Source organism: Notothenia coriiceps, unplaced genomic scaffold (genome assembly GCF_000735185.1).
Source record: "Notothenia coriiceps isolate Sejong01 unplaced genomic scaffold, NC01 NC01_scaffold00028800, whole genome shotgun sequence".
NCBI lineage: Eukaryota > Metazoa > Chordata > Actinopteri > Perciformes > Nototheniidae > Notothenia > Notothenia coriiceps.
In genome coordinates, this window is record NW_011361501.1 from 793,847 (window position 1) to 815,824 (window position 21,978).

General features: G+C 38.6%; 1 protein-coding gene across 1 annotated transcript; it reads right to left on the minus strand.

The window, feature by feature from the left end:
• Positions 1-5,642: 5,642 nt before the first annotated feature.
• Positions 5,643-15,778, minus strand: LOC104958484 (uncharacterized). Its single transcript, XM_010786226.1, has 11 exons — positions 15,721-15,778; positions 14,903-15,589; positions 13,525-13,647; positions 13,398-13,441; positions 12,776-12,886; positions 7,902-7,992; positions 7,471-7,731; positions 6,861-6,905; positions 6,632-6,742; positions 6,497-6,531; positions 5,643-5,853 (listed from the first exon to the last, which is right to left on the minus strand). The coding sequence occupies exons 1-11, from the start codon at positions 15,773-15,775 to the stop codon at positions 5,731-5,733; spliced, it is 1,686 nt and encodes a 561-aa protein (XP_010784528.1). The 5' UTR covers positions 15,776-15,778; the 3' UTR covers positions 5,643-5,730.
• Positions 15,779-21,978: the final 6,200 nt, after the last annotated feature.

Here is a 21,978-nt window from a genome sequence, read left to right on the forward strand (position 1 = left end):
ATATCTGATTTGTGAGTCACGAACTGTTTCATCCTAACATAACGCTCCAAATGTTACTGTTTCCACTCGGACTTCAATACAGCTACACCATTGTTTGGTTTCCATGGTAACGCGTCTCTTTAGTAGCGCGCGCAACTGAAAGTCTGAAGGGTGTTCAGGAGGAAGAAAGTCACAGAAAACAGAACAATAATGGACAACTCTACCCTCTGCTCACTCCTTTCCTGTAAATTAAACTATACAGGTCCAGCCCACACATATGACAGCGTAGTTGCTCCATCATTCCATCTCTTCTTTTTTCCTGCTCAATACGCTCTTGTTTGACAAGCTGAATGTTGACTGGTGTTTGACTGAATCAAGCGCACTTTTTTGGAACACACTCTCTGTGAAAAGCTCCAGTTATTAACTTAAAAGCTGTCATCTCCACATTTGGAGAAAGTTACAAGCCGTTTGACAGGAGCAAATCTGCATATATCTGCATAAAATGGTACATTCTCCGTTAACCTACGAGCTCCCTGTTCGAGTGAAGGACTATTCCTTCGCAATGTAGCATGACATTGGATATGCGCTTAAGTTGTCCTAGATTGGAATTTTTTCCATCATTTCCATCAAGTCCATGGCTGGACTTATGTCAACAAAGCAAAGCTCTGCAAACTGTTCCCGTTGGGATTATAAGTTATTTAAGATGATCAAATGTGCATCAGACTTTCTACCCTTTACCGTTTGTTTACTCACTAATCACATCTCCCCTGGGTGTTAGGCTATTTTTGTTGTTGATACAACTGCTTTCAGTGTTCCGCGGCATCCGCTGCTGTGAAAATGTGGGGCAGGGCTGTAAAGTGGGGGGGCCAATGGCCCCCTGGCCACCTGGCCCCCCTGCTTCCGGCACCCTTGGCCTGTACAGGTAGAGTTATTTTAAGCATAAATGAGTCGGTTGGGTTCTGGAGGTGTGGTTACAGCAATTGTGCTTGGTTGGCGTGGCCTGTGCCTGGTGGTGGGGCCCAATGTGATATATTTTCATGGGGCCCAAAATCCCTGGCGACGCCCCTGGTTGTGTGAGTGTATGGCCAGAGGGCAGGACCTATAAACACATTTACTACCAAATAGCATTGTGAGGCTGAACAAAAGGACCTTTTGACTATGTAAATGTAGTGTTTTTAAAAAAAAAGAACATTTACTGACTTTTTTGGATAGCTTAAAGGTGACCTATCATGCAAAATGCACTTTTGTACGTCTTTTATACATGAATATGTGTCCCTGGTGTTCCAGGGAACTCACCAAGTGTAAGTGTATGTGTGTGTGTGTGACATATGCTGTGTGTGAGTGTTGTGCTGTGTGTTCAAGGGCGTGATGTGTGTGTTTGTGTGTATGGTGTGTGTTGTGAGTGTGTGTTTGCAGGTTTCCAGACAGCAGGTGTCAGTTGGTTATCTGACATATAAATGTCAAAAATGGTACATTCTCCGTTAGCTTACGAGCTCGCCGTTTTGCAGCTAGCAACTATTTTCTTCGCAATTTAGCATTCTATTGGATAGGGGTTGAATTTGTCCTGGATTGGAATTTTTCCGATCATACCCCGAGGGGAGGAGTTTGCAAAAATGTCCTTAAAAATGGCTGAAAACGCACTTTTTTTCCAAATGGCTGACTTTCTGGGGGTCGTGGCTAATGAAAGCAATTTGAAATAGTGTGCAATTATGATAGCAATGTGGTTATACAGGCGTTTTGTGAATATCGGGAAAAATGGAAATGTAGTAGTTTGGATTAATTTGTGACATGTAAATCGTCAAAAATGGTACATTCTCTGTTAGCTTACGAGCTCCCGTTTGAGCTAGCCACTATTTTCTTCGCAATTTAGCATCATATTGGATAGGGTTTGAATTTGTCCTGGATTGGAATTTTTCCGATCATACCCCGAGGAGGAGTTTGCAAAAATGTCCTTAAAATGGCTGAAAAACGCACATTTTTCAAAATGGCCGACTTTCTGGGGGGCGTGGCTAATGAAAAGCAATTTGAAATACGTGTGCAATTATAATAGCAATGTGTATACAGCGTTTTGTGAATATCGGAAAAACTATATGCGAGTAGTTTGTGACATGTAAATCGTCAAAAATGGAACATTCTCTGTTCGCTTACGAGCTCATCGTTTGAGCAATCAATTATTCCTTAGCAATTTAGCATCACATTGGAAATGGGCTGAACTTGTCCGGGATTGGAATTTTTACGATCATTCCCCTAGGAGGAGTCCGCAGAAATGTCCTTAAAATGCATGAAAAACGCACATTTTTCAAAATGGCCAACTTTCTCTGGGGCGGGGCTAATGGAAGGCAATTTGAAATATGTCCGCAATCATAAGAGCAATTTGTATACAGCGTTTCGTGAACATCAGAAAAACTATATGCGAGTAGTTTGGAGTAATTTGCGACATGTAAATCGTCAAAAATGCTGTATTCGCTGTTAGCTTGCGACCTCCACGATTGAGCTATCAAAAATGTTCTTCTCAATTTGGCATCATATTGGATAGGGGCTGAAGGTGTCCTGGATTGGAATTTTTCCGATCATTCCCCTAGGAGGAGTTCGCAAGAATGTGCTTAAAATGGCTGAAAAACGCACATTTTTCAAAATGGCCGACTTCCTGGGGGGCGGGGCTAATGGAATCTGTTTACAAATATGTCCACAATTCCATGAGGAATGTCTGTGCCAAAATTCGTGAAGTTCTGAGAAACTATATGTGAATACCACACAATAGGGGGCGCTAGTGAGCAGTTTTTTGAAAAATTACGTTTTTTTTTACATTCTCGAAAAGGTCGTGGGCTGTGACGTGTCTTCCAAGTTTTGCGTCCGAAGCTCATTTTATGCTATCGCAATTTAAAAAAGAATTATAGGCCACGCCCACATTCTGCATTTGTTGCGACACTTTAAATCTCAGTTCGTAGTCACCCCCAGAGTATGTGTAAAAAAAAAAAAAAACATTCGTCCATCCGTTCTTGAGTTATAAATTGGTGGTGTTTTTGGCGCCCCCTATCGTCCAAAATGAAAATACTTTGTTGTGCCTATTCCCCAAGACAGACTGAACCTATCCACCAAAATATGAGCATTTCTAAGCCCCGCCTTTTTGCGAGTACGTTTTGATTGACGGCGGCAATATTTATCGTCCTAACATGCTCATTTTCTACGGTAATGTGTCTGACCCTCCACCGATACTGTATACGAAGTTTGGTGTTCAAAAACTGAAAATTTAAATTTAAATGAATATTTAACTGTTTTGAACATTATGCTAATTTAAATAAAACATGTAGGCGGAGCTTAGGGTTCCAAGAGGATTATTTGTAGAGCAGGTCCACCCGGATATGTGTGCAAAATGTCAGGTCATTCGGAGTTACGGTGCGACTTTGTAAATGTATTCCGAAATGGGATTTTGATAGGTGGCGCTAGTGAGCAGGTTGGAATATTTAACCCATTGACTCCAGAATATTGAATTTTTCACCGGTCCTGGCGTCCGTGCAAAATTATACAACTTTTGAAGCATCCTAAAGACCTCAAAAAGAGGAAACGCCAGCACTATAATAATAATACCACCAATAACAATAGGTTCCTCGCACTTCGTGCTAGGACGCCGTCGGGCCCTAGCGCTCCGTGCTCAGGCCCTAAAAAGACTGAAAGCGGTATGACTCAATTACTGTACAATCGTACCTTCAACATTTAGTTGGATTGCACAGGAAATCACTGTGTCTGCGCCTATGTGAAATCCGCAAAAGTACATTCCAGTCAGATATATCCACTTACTTTATTTATGAAAGACAGTGGTCAAGTTGGAACTCATTTCAAATCTTCCATATTGAAACCCATCACAGTATGAAGCTTCGCCACCATCCCAGTAGATAGAAGAGACACAGTTTGTCTTGGCTCTGTTGATCTCTCTGAACCAGTCGGTCTGAGTTGGATCGATGGATATGTTGGGGCAGAGCAGAGTGGCTTCACCAGGCTGCACCTTCACGGTTGGAGTAACAGAGACAGAGATCCAGACTGAAACAGTAGAGACAACGACATTTACCCCAATAAGCCATCAGTAATAAAGCAACAACAACAATCAGTTCAGAACTTCAGTTGTATTTTTGCATGCTTAAATTGCAGGTTACATGATTTGAAGCTGAGAACAATAAAATGCTAGTACTTACTGAAGCTGCAGAGAAGAAAAATAATAATGAAGGTGAAGCTCCTCATTGTCATTGTTAGTGAAAGAGTATTCACCACCCTACTATGCAAAGGGAAAAAGAGAGGCGGGGTGTCTTTTGTTGAAACAGACCTGCCAATGCTATGACACGCCTTAGTACAAGTTCTCTCCTGCAGTCGTCATTCAAAACATCCTAACCTAATCCATAACAGTCTAATTGACATGGATTATGATAAGAAAACAAAGCACAGACCTTTTGTGTATATTATTTTATACTTGATAAGGCGATCTGTGAATGCAGTTTTTTGGTTTATTTAGTGGCATCATGTGTCCTATGATTATATACTGTATATACCAAGGGTTTGTGCACTGCATTTATGTTTCTACAGTAGCCTATAACAGGCAAACTAAACACTTGCTTTAGAGAGGGCTTACACATTTGTTACCAACCAGTGTAGGTCTCCAACACGCTTACTGTAGCAAGATAGGGGACAGCAGAGGGGTGTTCAGTTGGTTGAAATCACCGCCTGTCATCTCTGGAAAGACGTACATTGGACGCGTTTCATTGCAACTTAATAACCTGTCTGAAATAATTGTTTGCATCAACAATATTTATCTCCATGCCCCCAACCCCTAATAATCACATACAGGTATTCTCATTTATTTGCAATTTTGAATGAAAAGAGCTACATTTCAATGGAAAACCAATTGGTGGACACTGAAATATCTCTCTAAATATTAAAAGGATTACTATATATTTTATACAGATATTCATGGTCCCCAGAGAATGAATCCTATTGACTAGATCCAACACTACAGTGAGAATGACCTTTGTATTTCATCAGTGAGATGTCTAGGAAACTTTTAATGGATTACATTGAAATGAAATGTCCCCTATGAGTGACACGTTAAACATCTTAGCATTCTGATGTAGAGCTGCTAGCATGGCTTCATGACTGAAGTCTTGTTTAATATCAACACTCTCCTTTTGATACTGTTGTTGCCTTTGATTGAGAAGAAGCTACTTATTTAGCTTACTTCCCTGCTCCATAGTAAATACACTTTAGTCATGGGGTGTGGAGAGATTTTACAATGTCAGAAGAGATTGATCTACATGTTTTAAGGCAGAATTAGTCTTGTTCTGGAATTTTTCCTCCATTTCCTAAAAAAAAGTCTAAATACAGCAGCTAGCTAAGTTTGTCATGAACAAGTAAGCAGCTTTTCACCACTTCCTTTTGCTTTGACCCGACAATTTTCAACTCAGTTGTTGTCAGACCACACTGTGCTGTCTCTTCCTGCCAACATACGTCACTGACTCCTCCCTCCGCAAAACATTTCCCTTAAGTTGGTCTGACAGTTCTACGCCTCTTCCTCCATCACACATTAACACGCTCTTTGTGGTCTTACATGAAAAAAAACAAGAAACCTGAGTAGGAAAATAGGGAAAATATATTTAACATTTATTTTTTGCCAGTTAATTCTCCCACACATGAGGCTACATGAGAAGTTTATCATGACAAAGCATTTTTTCCACTCTGAGCTGCATTTCCGACCGTTTCCTTCTTCTATCTGGTGGCAGCATACACTACATTTGGCTCAAGCTCTCGCTCAGAAGCAGGCCTGCGGCTCCTTTTTGGCTTCGCCTGGAAACTCAGAGCCACGTAGTTCAGTTCATCCGAGCACATATTCTGTAAAATAAAGTATTCAGAGTCACTTGCTGTTTGCAGAAATCCGTAAAATGTGTTGTTTTGCTCGCTGTCCCACAAAGGAATAACACTAACACAAGTTAGTGTTAACCATAATTTATTTAACACCAAGTATGACTTTTAAAAGAATCTGAGTTTAATTTGATTGAATTTAATATAAAATAATTTTTTAATTTTTATATTGAAACCGAGGTACATCAATAGGCCACATCGAAGGAAAAAAGCAAATTAATTAACAGTACATACATTGTTCAACCTTACAGTGACAAAAAAAACAATTACTGTTGTAAATGTACGCAGTGGAACGGCAAAGTGACAACATTTCATACACATCTCTGTCTTGACAACAATTATTGTGGTTAAGTTTATTAAGGTTTTACATGTTTCACAGGGAGAATAAATAGATCACACATTTTGCTAAAGAAAATGCAGTTACCTTCAAGGTACTGAGCCTGAACTAGAATACATTTTCTGTTTCAGAAAACTATTATGACTGCCTTTATGCCTGCTTGAATAAGTTTGATGCAAGCTGCAACATGACCAAACAAATAGCAGATTATTAAAGTTGTTAAAATGCATTTTAAAACCATAACACACTGTTAGCATACATTAATATTGGGTTTACCTGGGGTCTTTTGGTCTGAGATTCTTCGTTTGCATCTAAATAAATAAAAAAAGAAACAAGTGTGTTTTAGTTAATTGAAACTAATTATATACTTTTTCCATAATGTGCTGTGCAACAAAATTAAATCCACTGTACCTCTCTGAAGCTTCCTTATTTTAACAGCCAGAACAATGATGACTATAGTGAGCAAAAAAGCCAAGCATCCCAGAATTAAGCTCATCAGGTATGTCATTTCATCAGGCTCCTCTACAAGAAAAGAATATAATTAAACTCTGTAATTTAATCCTGTTGCTTACGATATGGTTACAAATAAATTGTAATTACTGGCTGTTTGGAAATTGCAAACAAAAGAGGAGAACCTTACTTTTGGTCTCGAAATCATGTTCATTATAATCAGATTCACCGTTACCTTTCAAGAAAAAAATGGGCATTCATCTTTTTGTACACTTATTTGTCTTAGTGCTGTTTTCCACTACATTTGAGATATAATGTAAATACTATAAGAACAATTTATTTCTTAAAGAGGTGGGAGTTCATCACAATCTTACCTTCAACGTTTAGCTGGATTGCACTGGAAATGACTGTACTTGTGCTTTTAACAGTGTTAATATAACAAGTGTAAATGGGTTGTAATTGTAACAAGCTTGCACAGTTAACATTTTTTGGAAGAGTCTTACTGAAAATACTGTAATCATAGGAATCAAAATAATCTATACAAAATGGGGATACATGAATCCATGTTTGTTATGCTTCTTTCACACCACTGCGTACAATTCAAGTTATACTATATCAAAAAACTCAATAGATTATATGACCATAAAAACAAAAGGCTTCTTTTAGTCTCCAAATCACATTGTATTTCTTAATTATTTACTTTTATGGTTTTTATTTTCTTATAATACATTTCAATGATACTATAATTAAAATGAGAAAAATACATCTCTGAAAGCGGTATGACTCAATTACAATCTTACCTTCAACATTTAGCTGGATTGCACTGGAAATGACTGTACCTGCGCCTTTGTAAAATCCACAGAAGTACAGTCCAGAGTCAGATATATCCACTTGCTTGATTTTAAGAAAGACAGTGGTCAAGTTGGAACTCATTTCAAATGTTTCATGTTGATATCCATCACAGTATGAAGCTTCGCCACCAGCCCCGTAGATGTTGGGGCAGAGCAGAGTGACTTCTTCACCGGGCTGGACAGTCCGATTAGACGAGGCAGAGATCCAGCCTGAAACACAGAGCAGACACAACAAAATATATAGTTGTTATAAAACCACATGAAGGTTTACAATATCTCTTCATAAAAGTTACGTATTTGACACGGAAACACGTTATGGGTTGGATGTACAATTATAAAACTAGCCATTAAGTTGACATTAATTACATGTCTATACTTACTGAGGCTGCAAAGAAGCACAGCTGCTATTAAGGTGAAGCTTTCCATTGTGCGTATGACCGTATCACTGCATGGGCACTCTATATTTACGTACTGTAAAGGGGGTGGGGGAATAAAAGGTTCATGCAAGGAAGCTCAAATCTTTCACCTCTGATATCTTTCCCAGATGCAATTTCAGACACAGCATCCCTCAAATTTCAGACGGCGTAAGTAAATATGTACGTTTTATAGAGCCTTTATAAAATATATCCTCACTTTATCTGGCACAATCTCACATGGCAGCTCAGACGGTCAGACATGTATAGGTTACATGCAAGTTTGATGTTCTTAATAAACTATGCAGTTTAGGTGCACAGAACACAAAGTAATCCGACCCATCCTGCAGTCAATGGCCCATCTTTTCCCGTCAGTACTGTTAGTCTACTGCAAATAAACACGACGTTTATCTTCTGTTAACTTGGTTTATTCAATCCACGTGCACAACACCAATACAGCACCATTAACGAACAGAGGACCTCCGGCTCCTCGTCCACACAGACTAACTGCGCATGCGTTTCACAGCTTCAAGAAGGCAACCTAGACTACCGTAAGGCCAGTAGTATAGACGCAAAGAGATAACATGTTAACAAGTACCACAAGTGTGCCAATACAAAACTTTAAAAGTGTGAATAGCAGTGGACTGAGCATATCCATGTAGACCTAGGGGGACACCAGTGGTCAGCACGATGGAGCTATTGCCCCAAACTCTGTGTTGTATCTGTCACTTGGTTTTGGATTCAACAGAGTGAGATGCTGACCGCATTCGTAAAAAAAACAGCCACAGACAGCACCCACAGCTTATCTTTTTTGCCATTCTCCCTCCCTTATTGAGCAACAAGTTGACTCCTGCAAACAACTTCAATTCATCTTGTCTCCTCAAGGAGGCACTACAGATCTCTGGTTTACAGAGTTGCCTTCACTAGAACAATTTATATCCCACTGATTGAGTATGTGTTATCAACCTTGCATGAAGTACCAAAAAATGTTTCCATTAACCCTGGTCATGGGGTCATTTTATGTCCACTTCTATTCAAAAATGTGTTTTATCAGTAAAATGTGATAGACTGCAAATTACTGGTCTTACCAGTAGAGTTTGACGAAAGAAGTTGTATTCAAATTGATCTTCTAAAAAAGGGCTATTTCTATGTGGAGTGATGTTAAATTTCGTTACAAAACGTGGGTAATAATTGTGAATTCTTTTAAATAAACCTGCAGAGCAAGTTCAAGCTATAATTTCCCAAAACAAATTAAATGACCTACATTACTCTCAATATCATTAAATATGTCTTCAAAAGTAGTTACAGGCCAAACTAAATGTGACAGAGCAATAATTTTGTTTTATCTCGTATGAACTGTCAAGCACGCGTAATGTCCATTGTTTATGGTTTAAATGTTCCGCGTTCATGAGAAACCCACAATTCCACATTGCAGAAAAAAATATATTAATTATTTACTGCTACATTTGTATAACAAATACTGTGATGGCCAAACTTGACGGTTAATGCGATGTCCTTTTTGTGTTATTCGGGCCAAAATGGATGTTTTAGGTGTTACAAAGTTTGACCTTATTCCCAACCAATCAAATGTAACCTCCTTTTTTGGCTTGTGTCTGCTCTTTTGCTCAAAAACGTTCAGTTATTGAGACCTCTGAGACGATGAACCTGTATATGGTCCTCTGTGGAGTGTGTAAGTCCCTTTTATAAAATGTATTTTATCTGTGATTCTACTTTAAATTGTTTGATTGAACATGAGCTTATGTTGTATACCATTATCTGTTTTTGACCTAGTTCTGTCGGCAGTGATCCAGTCGGCAGCAGTCACACAGGACATTGGGGTTATATCCGTCAATGTTGGGGACAGTGTGACTTTGCATTGCTTCTACAACAGCCAAGTGGCCATGCACTTCTCCTGGTACAGACAAACCTTAGGAGGCAGACCTGAGCTCCTGTCTAATGTTTACAAGCATGAAAAACAATCCAAAGTCTTCACCTGGATGGAGAAGAACCCTCGTTTCTCTGTGAAAAGGGAGGAAGGGATGAATAATTTAGACATCGTTGATGCCCAATTCTCAGATTCAGCTACATACTTCTGCGGAAGCTCGCACTCCAACATAGTGGAATTTGGAGTGGGGGTCTTTCTAAGTGTTAAAGGTAATGTGCCTTTTGTTGTATTAGCTTTTACCTAACATGAAAGCAGAATTTGCTAGATATGTGCAGTTTTTGTACAAATTACCTGAAAAAAAAGTACAACTAAATTTCATTTTCAATTACATTTTCAGGGGAAACATATTTTCTCCCTGAACACGATTGTGGTTTCAAACACATGGTTAATGTTAACGTTGTAAATGGAAACAAAACAAAGCAAAGGTGCTTGGTTAGGTTTAGTTTAGTTAAACATGTTTTTTTCATTATTGATGTTCAGATGTCATTTAGAAATAAAGTAACATTTCTCAGAGGCAACATATGCCATATGTCAACAAAACAAATGTAGGAGATGATTTTTCCTCGAAGCATAATTGACAATGCGTTTCAATGGAAACAAATATTTGTAGTAGTTTAGGCAGCCATTCAACACCTGTCAATTTGACAAACGGCTTATCAGTTTTCATATATTATCACAGACAAATAAATGTATTCATAAAAATAAGGTTTTGCTCGTACAAAGGTCCTACGTACATTTTAAACATTCCAAAAATGAAATACTTGTTGTCTGCTGATTGTAGGAACCAACCACAAGAAAGTAGTCCAGGGGCCAGTATCTGAGACCATCAAGGCAGGAGGCTCTGTGACTCTCAACTGTACCGTACACACTGGGTCGTGTGAAGAAGAACACAGTGTTAACTGGTTCAGACAAGAAACTGGCCAAGGTATTCTTTATGTGCATGAGAACAAGAGTAACCACGTCTCCACAGCGGGGAACTCTTCACAGGGCTGCGTGTACCATTTGCAGAAGACCAACCTGAGCTCCAGTGATGCTGGAACTTACTACTGTGCTGTGGCCTCCTGTGGGGAGGTGCTGTTCGGAAATGGAAGCAAAGTTCTCGTACAAGCTGATGTCGAAGACCATATGGAACAGATGAGAATCTTAGTCTGGCTTTCCATCATCAGAATTGGTTTAATCTTCTTCTTTGTAACTATTTGTTTATTAGTTTACATCAGTAAGCTTGGGTGAAGTCTTTAATGCAGATTCAACTTTAATGCAGAGTTGACTTTGCTCAGAATCTCTGTAACACTTAAGTTATCGTTCCAAAAAATGTGTGTTTTGTGTTGGTTGTATTATTCTTTTATTAAGAAAAGCAACTTTTTTAACATCAATAAAAAAGCTAACTATCAAAGGAATGTGAGAAAAGTGTGACTCTATTTTCTAATTGACCCATAAACTTTGTTCAGGTTTTCCTAACCACATCATTACCTAAGCTCTGATTTGTGTGTGTGGTTAAAAATAAATACACACACAAAATATGCAATGAACTTCTGCTTCTGAACACATAGTGTGATCAGAGAAATAGGTTCCTGTCATCCACAGAGTGTAAGTCTTGGTAAGTTCCTTGAAACAAAACGAGGACATCCTGCTTAAGGCCCCCCACACAGAGTGAGCACATGATCGTAAAATGTAAATAGGCACCACAATGCGCAAAACAGAATAGAATATACATGTATAGGAAGGTACTGACAACCACACAATCTATTATAGAAAGGGAAAAGAAGTGTGGCCTGTTTTCTGTGATGAGTCAAAGATGGAACACAGCACAAATTATATTCACAAAAACATGATTAATTGTATTTATTTTTCCGGGAATGTACATAATAACACACAACACATTTTAATTATTGGCATTTATAGGCACTTTTTAATTCAATTATTATTTTACATTTATTTATTTAGTACAGGCAGGAGACACAAACCATGATACAACAACAATGGAGGGGAGTTGACATTCCCATCTCACAAAAAAGTAAAATACAATAAAACAATACTAAAATAAAATAACGGTAATTACACTCATTTGACAAAAAATAAATAAATTAAGAAAGGAAAGAAGAGAAAAAACAACAGTCAATACGATTGCTTCAACATTTCAGATAACTAGGTTGACAGCACAATACATCCAAGAACCCCAAAACACACACAAATAAAAAATCCAAAATTAAAGAAATCTATTTTCTTTGGAACTGTTTGTGTAATGCACAAGTACAATGTCATCCTTCATGCGGCCTGTGTAGATGTGTATAAGAAACATATCAGGAAATAGCCATTTTCAACCCAAACAGGAAATGGAGTTGGGGAAGGGGATAAATGGGACACACCTGGGAGCTGATTGAAGGGGGAAAACAAACAAAAGAGCATGGACTAGCAGAAGTAGGATTGAGAGTGGCTAAAGGTGGAGATCACTTACTGAATTTGGACATCTTTCCTAAAAAATAACAACAAAAAAGAGTGATGTATTTAACGGTTCCCTGTGTTGGACCTAGTCAAGTCAAGATAAGTCTTATTTCCTGTCCATAACCCTTTGAACCATCAGTAAAGATTTTCATAGGATCTACAGATGAGATCCAAAAATGTATCTATGTGTTGACGTCATCTTGTATTTTGTGGCTCGTATGGCATTAGCAACAAACCGACCACGGTAACCCCCCCACCCGCCCTCTTGCCTGAATCCCCTGCCACAGCACTTCTGTGTGTCTGTGTATTTCTGGCCACCAGTTTCAACAGGATTTCTAAGAAGACTACATTTATTTAGATTTATTGAATTTGGTGAAATTTAAATGATTATTTTAACAAATATATTTGTATACAGAAACATAGCACAGAAACAATTGCAGCATTACTGCCTTACACTGGAGTACACACATTCGGACTGGGTGTTTTCCCCCTCTCTTCTTGATCTGTTGCCGTTGTGTTGCCTTAAAGCAGCATAATGAAGGTTCTCTGCGTCTTGACCGAACTGCTAACGAAACATAAAATGTATAGATATTGTGGTAGACAAAGAAAAACACAGGCATGTACTGAGAAAAAAATATATATATATTCAGGCTCATTTGTCGAAAAGGGTTGTCCTGACTTTTGTCCTGAGATTTTCACTATAACATTATCAAAGACAAAATTATTAATGATGACTATATTTATAGAACAATTGTAGAAAAAAAAGGTTATGCTTTCAGTCAAATTCATCTTTGGATTAAATAGGTGTTTTATCAATTTATTTGGCAAATAGAAAGCTAAGTGAGATACTGAAGAACACCAAAATGATTGAAAGGCATTGCATTTTTTACTTTATTGTCATATGTGTATTTAAAAAATGAAATACATATTTTGTATTTTAAGTGTTGCTGTATATCGTCAACACCTCTTTTTTCAAGTATAACTTGTATTGTTAACTTTACGATTGTATAGCGCACATGAGTTCTAGAAACAGCAAACATAGTTTGTCTTTCAAATATTTCAAAGATGATACTCACTTCTGTATGGAGAGTAGAAGATGTTGAAAATGTGGCATTGCACTCTGTATGAGACAAAATTAAGTAATGTCACTTTAATGCAATATGCACTCAATACTTGTTTCCAGCTTCAAATAAATATTGTTACCTGAATGTTGGCAGTTTCTTTGGTTCATCTTGTACACTGAGATAGCCAGTAAAACTATCAGGATGATGGTGGCAGCCAAAGCTCCGGTCAAGAAATACACCAAGGCAAGAGAGAGAACTTCAGCTGTAAAGAGGCGAACCCCAGGAGAAATTACAGAGTTTTGAGATGTTTTCTTCAATGTTGGTTAAATGATATAGTAGCATTGGATTTTTTTCAACTGTATATCTTTAAAAACACAATACTTACAGGCCTAGTTGTACATTTAAAGGTTATTGGTCATTTAAAATCCTACAAGCCACAACAAGATATTTACCCAATGGAGTTTATTGTAAGTTATATGTAATCAAATTTTAGGTTAAGCTTATTTGAGGCTTTAGCAGTCTTAGTTAAACAAAATGTATCTTTCAAATACGAAGAAGCGACATGCCAAACAAAATAAATTGTTCATAGGTTTATGGGGTTAGTGTTAGCTAGCACAACTACTCTAAAACATATGAGACAAAATCCGCTTTTTATCTTCCAATATCAGTCTTTTTAATACAAAGATCTCTTGTGTTTCTATATAAATAATTTAGTGTCTGAGCTGCAGCAAAGAAATACTTCATAGAGGAATAGAGGAGAGTAATGTATGTTTCCAGGAATTAGCACCAGCAAAATTCCAACACAAAACTGCCTAAACAACAATATCCTTTTATTAGATTTGGCTAAACTTTGTAATTATGTGGAGGAGTTCCGATAGGAAAGAATTATGGCCAGTTAGGGTGACCAGGTGCCAACAACCCACATAAATATTATTTAATTATTTTGTGATCTCTGAGTCTGGAAAAATGACCAGAGCTAGCTAACAGTCTGCTGACCTGTGGGAGAGCCGCACAGTGTGGTCAACTTTTATTAAATCAGCTGCTGGTACCTCATCTGTTTGGTAATCCTCTTTTGGTTTCAGGAGGAATATATCCATAGATCAATATTTTCTTTATGGGTCAGGCGTTTCTGGTGAGTTTCGGGGAAGCGGCGTTACAAAACGTATTCACCTCCTTGCGCAATTGAAAAAAATCTCACAAAAACTCCCTGGTAATCGACCTCCATCGGCTACACCCATAAGTAAATAAAAATGTCTCTGCTGATTGATTGACATCTGACACAGCTTATGGTGATAGCCCTTTCTTGTTTTCCAAACACCTTTGGATAAAAGGCACATTTTAGATGGGCAATCTAAATGTCAATAAAATGCGGGACATCGGCTAAATGTGTGGGACAAATGAAAAAAAGCCGTGCAGTCCATATGGCCAGTATTAATAAAGACTTAGAAAATGCAAATCCATCGTCGACGTTTGATAACATCACTAAATTAAAACACCTCTTCCGTAAAGTTACTTACCCTCAAAGTCCAGCTTGGTCCCATTTCCAAACAGTATGTGTCCACATAAGGCAACAGCACAGTAGTAGGTCCCAGCATGAGAAATATGCAGGTTCTCCATTGGCAGGTTGTACACACAGGTGTGTGTTTGTGTGTTGGGTTTCCTCTCACACTGACTGCCTCCACGGGTGTAAAGGAGTCCTGGAGAGTCCTCAGAGTTTTTGAACCAGTAAACACTATGTTCTCCATCACAGCTGCCAGTGTGTACTGTACAGTTCAGAGTCACAGAGTCTCCTGGCTGGATGATCTCAGATGCTGACTGATGGACCGAAACTAGTATGTTCAAACCAGATTCTTTTACATCGACAGTAATTCCATCAACGAATTTAAAGCTATATAAATCGCTCCCCACACAGAAGTATGTAGCCGAGTCTGATATTTGCAGATGTGTTATCTTCAAGTTGTTTGTACCTTCTTTTGGATCCAGTGAGAAACGTGAAGGTTTGTTTAATCCATCATTAGAGCTTCCTTTTTTATCATTATGCCGATAGAATGTAGACACCAGCTCTGGTTTCTGTCCAAGAGTTTGCCTATACCAGTAAAACATCACTGTATTAGCATTAAAGTCATCGAAGGCACAAGGCAAAGTCACACTTTCCCCAACATATGAATGATAATGTGATGATGATTTCCAAGTTGTTGTATAAGCTGAGGAGAAAATAAAGAGACAAAGAAAACAGATAATTAATGTAATGCTGGTGTGTTAAAATGCATGGAAACAAGTTGCAAGCATAGTCAAAGAATAGAGTTAAAAAAAGACCATAGCAAACACAACTTACCAACATTTGCCAAGAGCAGACATAGGACATGCAAAGCAACGTTTGGAGGTGTCATCGTTCTTCAGACGCTATGCTGAATGAATTGCATCTCTGTTGGTTCTCCACCCTTCACAGAGAACACTGGGTTTGATTGGCCAATCAGATTAGACGTCCTATTTTAGAAATGGTAAACAAATCTTTAGTGCCTTACTTGACATTTTTGGTCTCATCAGAAATACTACATAGTTGAAACTGCTCAACATTGTTTATTTTGTAACAGTTTTCCATATAATTGTTGGCATACAGTGGTGGAAGGAATGCTTTTCCAGATAAGTTATTAAAAAACATATACCCCCATTTTAAGTGTTGTTCTTGTTTCTGATCCACGGTTAAGGACATTAATTGCTTTTTCTATTGTCCAATCCCCATGAAAGTTCAAACAAATGAAAAAGTTTGGTTTTATGTCACTAAAATTAACAGTAATAGGTCATATTATTTGGAGTCTACTACAGCATGCAGGTTTTGAAAGGTTGTGAAAGTGCGTTCACAGAGATAAACACCTGTCTATAGTTAGAAAGGAATTTTAGCAATTAAACAACCAATGCTTTCCCAATGAAAGATATATAGCAGTTTAGATAAAGGCAATTTGCGGTGCTGAACTTTTTTTACTTTCCTATTTGTATTAGCCACAAATGCAAGTGCTTTGTCCAGTATCAATTCTTCCTGACAAACACAGCCCCCCTCTCAGGTTCAGGAAAGTTATTTTTGCTGCCGTTTGAGTCCCTACAAACTCTAACCAGATGTCGATCTCCGGAGCTGCCACGCATTATCCCCATTGGAAACCCTAACCCTAATTTGTCACATGTCTTATTTCTAGGCCAATCTCAACTGATATAAAATTAACCTTTCCAATGGCTATTTGTAATACATTGTTGTGGTTGTTTCCTTTTTGCTTAACTGACCCAGAAGGACATTGACCTAGATGAAAACCTTGTATTTATTTTTCTTTTAAACGTGACCCTTTCATTGCTTCATGGCCTATACATTCAGAAGAACATGGTGCGCCTTGGTCTAAATACCAACAACATTGCTATATAACGACAATGTGTTGTGTCAGATTTTAGCCTCGTGGAACTTTCATTGCAATATATTCACCTTTGTGTCTTTCCCATTCTTCAGTTCACTTTCTTGCTTTCATCCGTCCTATTAATTTGAAATATTTGCCAAATTTAGGATCAAGTGTAAACTCAAAAATCTTCTTGGAGGTGCATCATGTTCACCCAAAGTTGTTTGCAAAGGTTCCTTGGTAATACAAATTTAATTAATTAATTAAAACCTCTTAAGCCCCAAGCATGTTTTTCAGGTTTCAGGCTTGAAAATGACATTCCCAGAACAAATGACCATATCTTCCCTTCTAAAAGGGTTAAATTAATAATCTTTTTTCTCAAAGTAATGATAAACCTGTGAGTTGGATGTAAAAGAGTCAGAATCAACATCATCAATCATGTTTTTTATTTTAAAGAAAATTCAGATTGAACATGTTAAAAAACTATAAATGATAGTGTCCTTCCAAAAGATATTTTGTACTTATAGTGAAAACTAACCTTGGATGATGGGTTAGTGAACTAAAAGCTTTAGGAATCCAACGTACAACATATAATAAGTACCCTGTATCAAGATTGATGCAAAACAAGTGATATTTGACCTTTTTAGACAGATTTAGCAAAAAAAACATCTTCTGGGGCCATTTGGGTGGATTTTCCTTATCTCTGGCCCCCCTTCTTCGATTTTGACATGTGACATCTCTTTCTGACCGTAAGAGCCAATAAAATCGAAGGGAAATCGTCCCGCACACACTCATGTTAAAAAAAAGATTGCGTCTTCGCGCATTCAATGAAGCTACAGACCGTAAGAATGGCGTGCTCTACTATTTTAAAACGGAATTGCAGTTTTATTGCTTATAGATTATCAGAACATTTCAAAGGGGACACAGCCACATTGGATATTAACCTATGGATTAACTACATCATCGTTGTTATCGTCTTAATGCCAGTGAAGACCAGTTTTGACCAGACAAAACCAAGGTAAGCCATGTTAGCGTTGTGGGCTACCTAGCGCCACTTGTTTTGATTTACGTTTTTGTTGACCTTTCATCGGTCCAGCACTATCTTTATATCTGCGAATACTTTCTGTTCTCTAGTCTCTATGATACTCTCAGTATTCTTAGTGATGTTATTGGGTCTAATAGTTATCAGGTCGTCCTTACATGCTATTACTATAATATATAGTTCTTCCATCCTCCTCTACACGAACGTTTTTGTTTTTTGATATAAATCTGGACATGAAGTTTCTGTTACTTTTTGTGATTCGTGTTCTCTTATTTCCAGCCCTATGTTAAGTTTTTCTTGTATTTTTGATATCCCCCATAAGATTAGTACGGTTTATAATTCGGACTTTTCATGAATGTGTTGAAAATTAATATAATACGAAAGGACGGTTACTTAAATTTGTGTGTCCGCATACAACATAGTTTTGGTTGATAGATGAAGGTATATAGTACCTATAACATATATTCCCAGAATGTGTAATTGTATAAAATGTGATATGTTTAGTGACGAGATGTCGATTTATTGCAGATTAATTTAGCTATTGACCTTTATTTTTGTTGTTTGTGAAGCTGCTTTGTCTGGATATTTGTAAGTGGTTGTAACCGCTCCAGTTGATACGAGTGTTATTTTACGGTAGAATGAAATTATATGTGATGTGTTAACAACAACCTTTACTGTGTCGTATGTGTGATTTCCGCCTATATAGGTAAATTGTATGCAATTGTTGTGCCCTCAAGGGGACCTACTTATAGATATCTATCCGATGAATTATTATGTAATCAAGTCCTACGACACAGTTTTAAGTCGGTGTTTGAATTCGCGGTTCGCGTTTCGACGGTTTCTTCGATATGTTTGATTAGTTTTGACACCGATGAATGAGGATTAAGTTATTGTCGATACACTTTAAGACAATGAATGAAGGTGGGAGTGAGCATTTATCAGATATCTAATAGATGAGACAACATAAATAATGTCGTTATAAAACTAGATAAACATATGTATATATGTAGATGCGATACGTACCTTGCAGCGGCAGGCCGTATTACTTGATTCAACGGTTTTTCTGGGTTGAAGGACGGTTGTGAGTGGCGTGCCAATGGAGCTTTTCATAGTAGCTTAACGCGCGGTTGGCTTTTCTGTGTGTATTAGTGGTAATCTAGCAGGTATTTCATCTTTCGGAATGCTATTAGGGAATTGTGTCTTGTTCTTTACTAAATAGGAGTTTTCGCGTTTCTTTCAAGATATGTTCGTTAATGATAGCCATATAAGGTCTGTTCACCAAGACTTTAGTAGAAATATTGTTTGAGGATCAGACATGTGTCAAATATGTTGCTTTAGGTCGCGCGGTCAGTTTTCTATCCGCACTGAAAAGAAAATGTTATGTTTATGTAGAAAAAAAGCTGACCCACCCGATTCGGGTAACCGAAATACTCCTATGAGGATTTTTCGATTCGCGTTACAGTTGTGATGTTTGTGTGCTGTATATATGGGGTTGTTGGGAATAGCGCGTCTCGAGTGAAATCCATCGTAGTTCCATCTACTCCATGGCTCGCGGCATGTTTGTATAGATCGGGGGTGAGCCGAGGTAATTTCATCGCATTTCTAAGGATTGTGGTTGTAAGGTGGAAGTGTATGTAATAAAGTTATGGCCTGTCGAGAGGAGCCTGCCTTGCTCAGGCGCGTTTTGATTAAATCTGTCGTGAAGTGGTGATGCTGTGGGAGAATATTTTTTTTATAGCACGTTAAGTCCTGGAATAGTCCAATGCCACTGTTTACGGCCGCCAATTTAACTTACGTGCTTAGTGAGTGTGTGTACCGACTAAATGGATTTTGTCTGCACCCGGTATCGTGATATGAACTCACTCGACGTTACCTAACATAGGGTGTGCTCGCTTACCTAACACTGTCCGTGCTGGTGAGTTATTAAGGTTGATACCTTAATTGATGTGTGTACTCGCTCAGCCAAAACTCTCATTGCCAAGATCACACTAGGTTAACTAGTCCAATCGGTAGTTTTACTAGTTTTAGATTCTGACTTATTTAATGGTATCAATCTGTTCATGTGCAAGACCCACACAACACGAATGGAGTGTGAGATGTAACTAAATGTGTTACCTAATGCTCGCGCTTATTACAATGGGTCAGTTGTACGTTCGAAAGTAACCGTCACGGACACCGATATAGACAGAAATTAGACTATGATATATGTAATCTCGTAGTATACCGTGGTGTATCGCTATATGACTCGAGATTATTGATTGCACTCGGCACCACGATAGAGAGATGTCTTGCAAGGAAAATACACAGGTAGTTTGCGTCCATACACTCAAACATGTGGCGAACAAATACAAATTACAAAGTGTAACAAATGATGGTGATACGCTAGGAACTACACAAACAACCTCTAAATCTAAGGGCGCACTACCTAGCAGAACCGACTCCTTTGCACGTGTATAAGGATCTACTATAGTACGGTGGCAAGTGTGATGCTGTCTTTTGCGTCGACGCTTAATATTGCTGTTTGGATCCTACAGTAAGCCACTTCGTGTCCGTGTCGTTGTGAGGCTCACCATGGATAGATGGGCTGTTGTCTCAGTCCTCCCCATAGTGGAATCTCGTTGGCTGTCGCTTGCAGCCACATGGCTATACGAGTCGGGGGCTATCATATTCTTTACACAGTTTTACTGTCAAATTACACCTCGATATTGTGTATAACTATCTACAGACCATTAGTGACAGGACTCTCCGTAGGGAGTCGATCGTGGCGGTCACATGTAAGTGAGATTGATCGGGTGGGGGGGTAGGTTATGAGGGACGTGGATGGAGCGGAAGCGGATTGTTGGGTTGAAGTGTCGCTGTGTATTAGCCTAACTTTTGAACGTCCTTAGTTGTAGTAGTAACTGTGCTATCTAGTATCTTCGGTCATTTTCTGAGGATTATGAGTTGATCTGAATGGTCTGAGCTCGCTAATGGAAAGATGCTCCTTCCCTCCTTTTAGTATGAAATAAGGGGATGCAAAGGTAAGTAATCAGTCTAACGTCTATGTTGGAATAAGTAAGTCTAGCATGAGTTCGTGGTTGATAGTTTATAGAGTAGAGACTACAACTCAAGTGGAATTTATGGTATGTTATGTACTTATAACTTGAGCGTGTCCTTTTGAATTTCGACTCAAGTTACACAAACAGAGATAAAGTGTAGAATTACGTCGTTAGACGTCCTTCTATGTGGAGTTATGTTACGTGCCCTCTTGTTTAATGGGGCCCAAATATGGAAAGAACTTAACTTCTATTTCCTCATCTTAAGTTTTTTCTTTTTCTAGTTTCATTTGTTACTCAATCGTGAATTGTATTCTCTATTTGTTTACGACGCGCTAATACCTGTGTTGCTAAAAGTGGGTAATGTAATTAATAACAAAATGTAAACTTATTGTGGTGTGGTTTCGGGTGCCTGAGGCCAAGGCCCAGGGCTTTAGCCGCAGTAAACGTCCTTTGTTGCAGATTCCTTGGAATTTAAATTATTATATACTTATAAAAATAGGTATATTGGCCCTTTTTTGCAGTAAATTGACTAGAAAAAGTAAAAAAAGAGGTTTTTTTTGTGTGTTACCGCCTTGCACTCGGAGACGTTAATCGGTCTCGCTCTTTTTTTGGATAATGACGTGTCTTTATAGTGTAATAAATAGGATCGACGTGTAGGTTGTGTAGCAATACTAGTCCCCACGTGGTTGAAAGAGTCTACTCCATGGGTCTTTCTCATGGACCTCAGTCACAAACCATGAGGTTGAAGAACGAGGGGAGTTCGAGGATACTTCGGGAGACATAGCGATTACAGTCGCCCAACCCCCCCCCCCGACCCCAAACCCCCCACCGTCACCTCATACTTCGGGAGACATAGCGTCTTACAGTTTGTCCCCCGCCGTCTGGCTGCATTGTCGTCGGGACAGACACGTGTGCCTTTGGCTGAGACAACCAGGCCACTAGATTTGGCGGAAGACCTTTCGAAAGGTCATGCAGCCATGCGTTTACGCGGAAACACGTGTGTTCACTGTGCCATCGCGTAAAGTCTTAACACGGCGCGTACGCTGGACCGCATGGTGAATACACTGTCGGGGACAAATCTAGCATTTCTTGTGCTTAGATTGCACGGGTGGACTTGTGACTTTCATGTTTGA

Bases quoted from the DNA above. Each gene is read 5' to 3' on its own strand.
- LOC104958484 (XM_010786226.1), bottom strand. From the start codon at position 15,775: ATGACACCTCCAAACGTTGCTTTGCATGTCCTATGTCTGCTCTTGGCA. The intron at 15,590-15,720 runs GTAAGTTGTGTT...TTTTCTCCTCAG, and splicing joins TCTGCTCTTGGCAAATGTTG to CTTATACAACAACTTGGAAA. The intron at 6,743-6,860 runs GTAAGGTTCTCC...CTTTTCTTGTAG, and splicing joins ACATGATTTCGAGACCAAAA to AGGAGCCTGATGAAATGACA.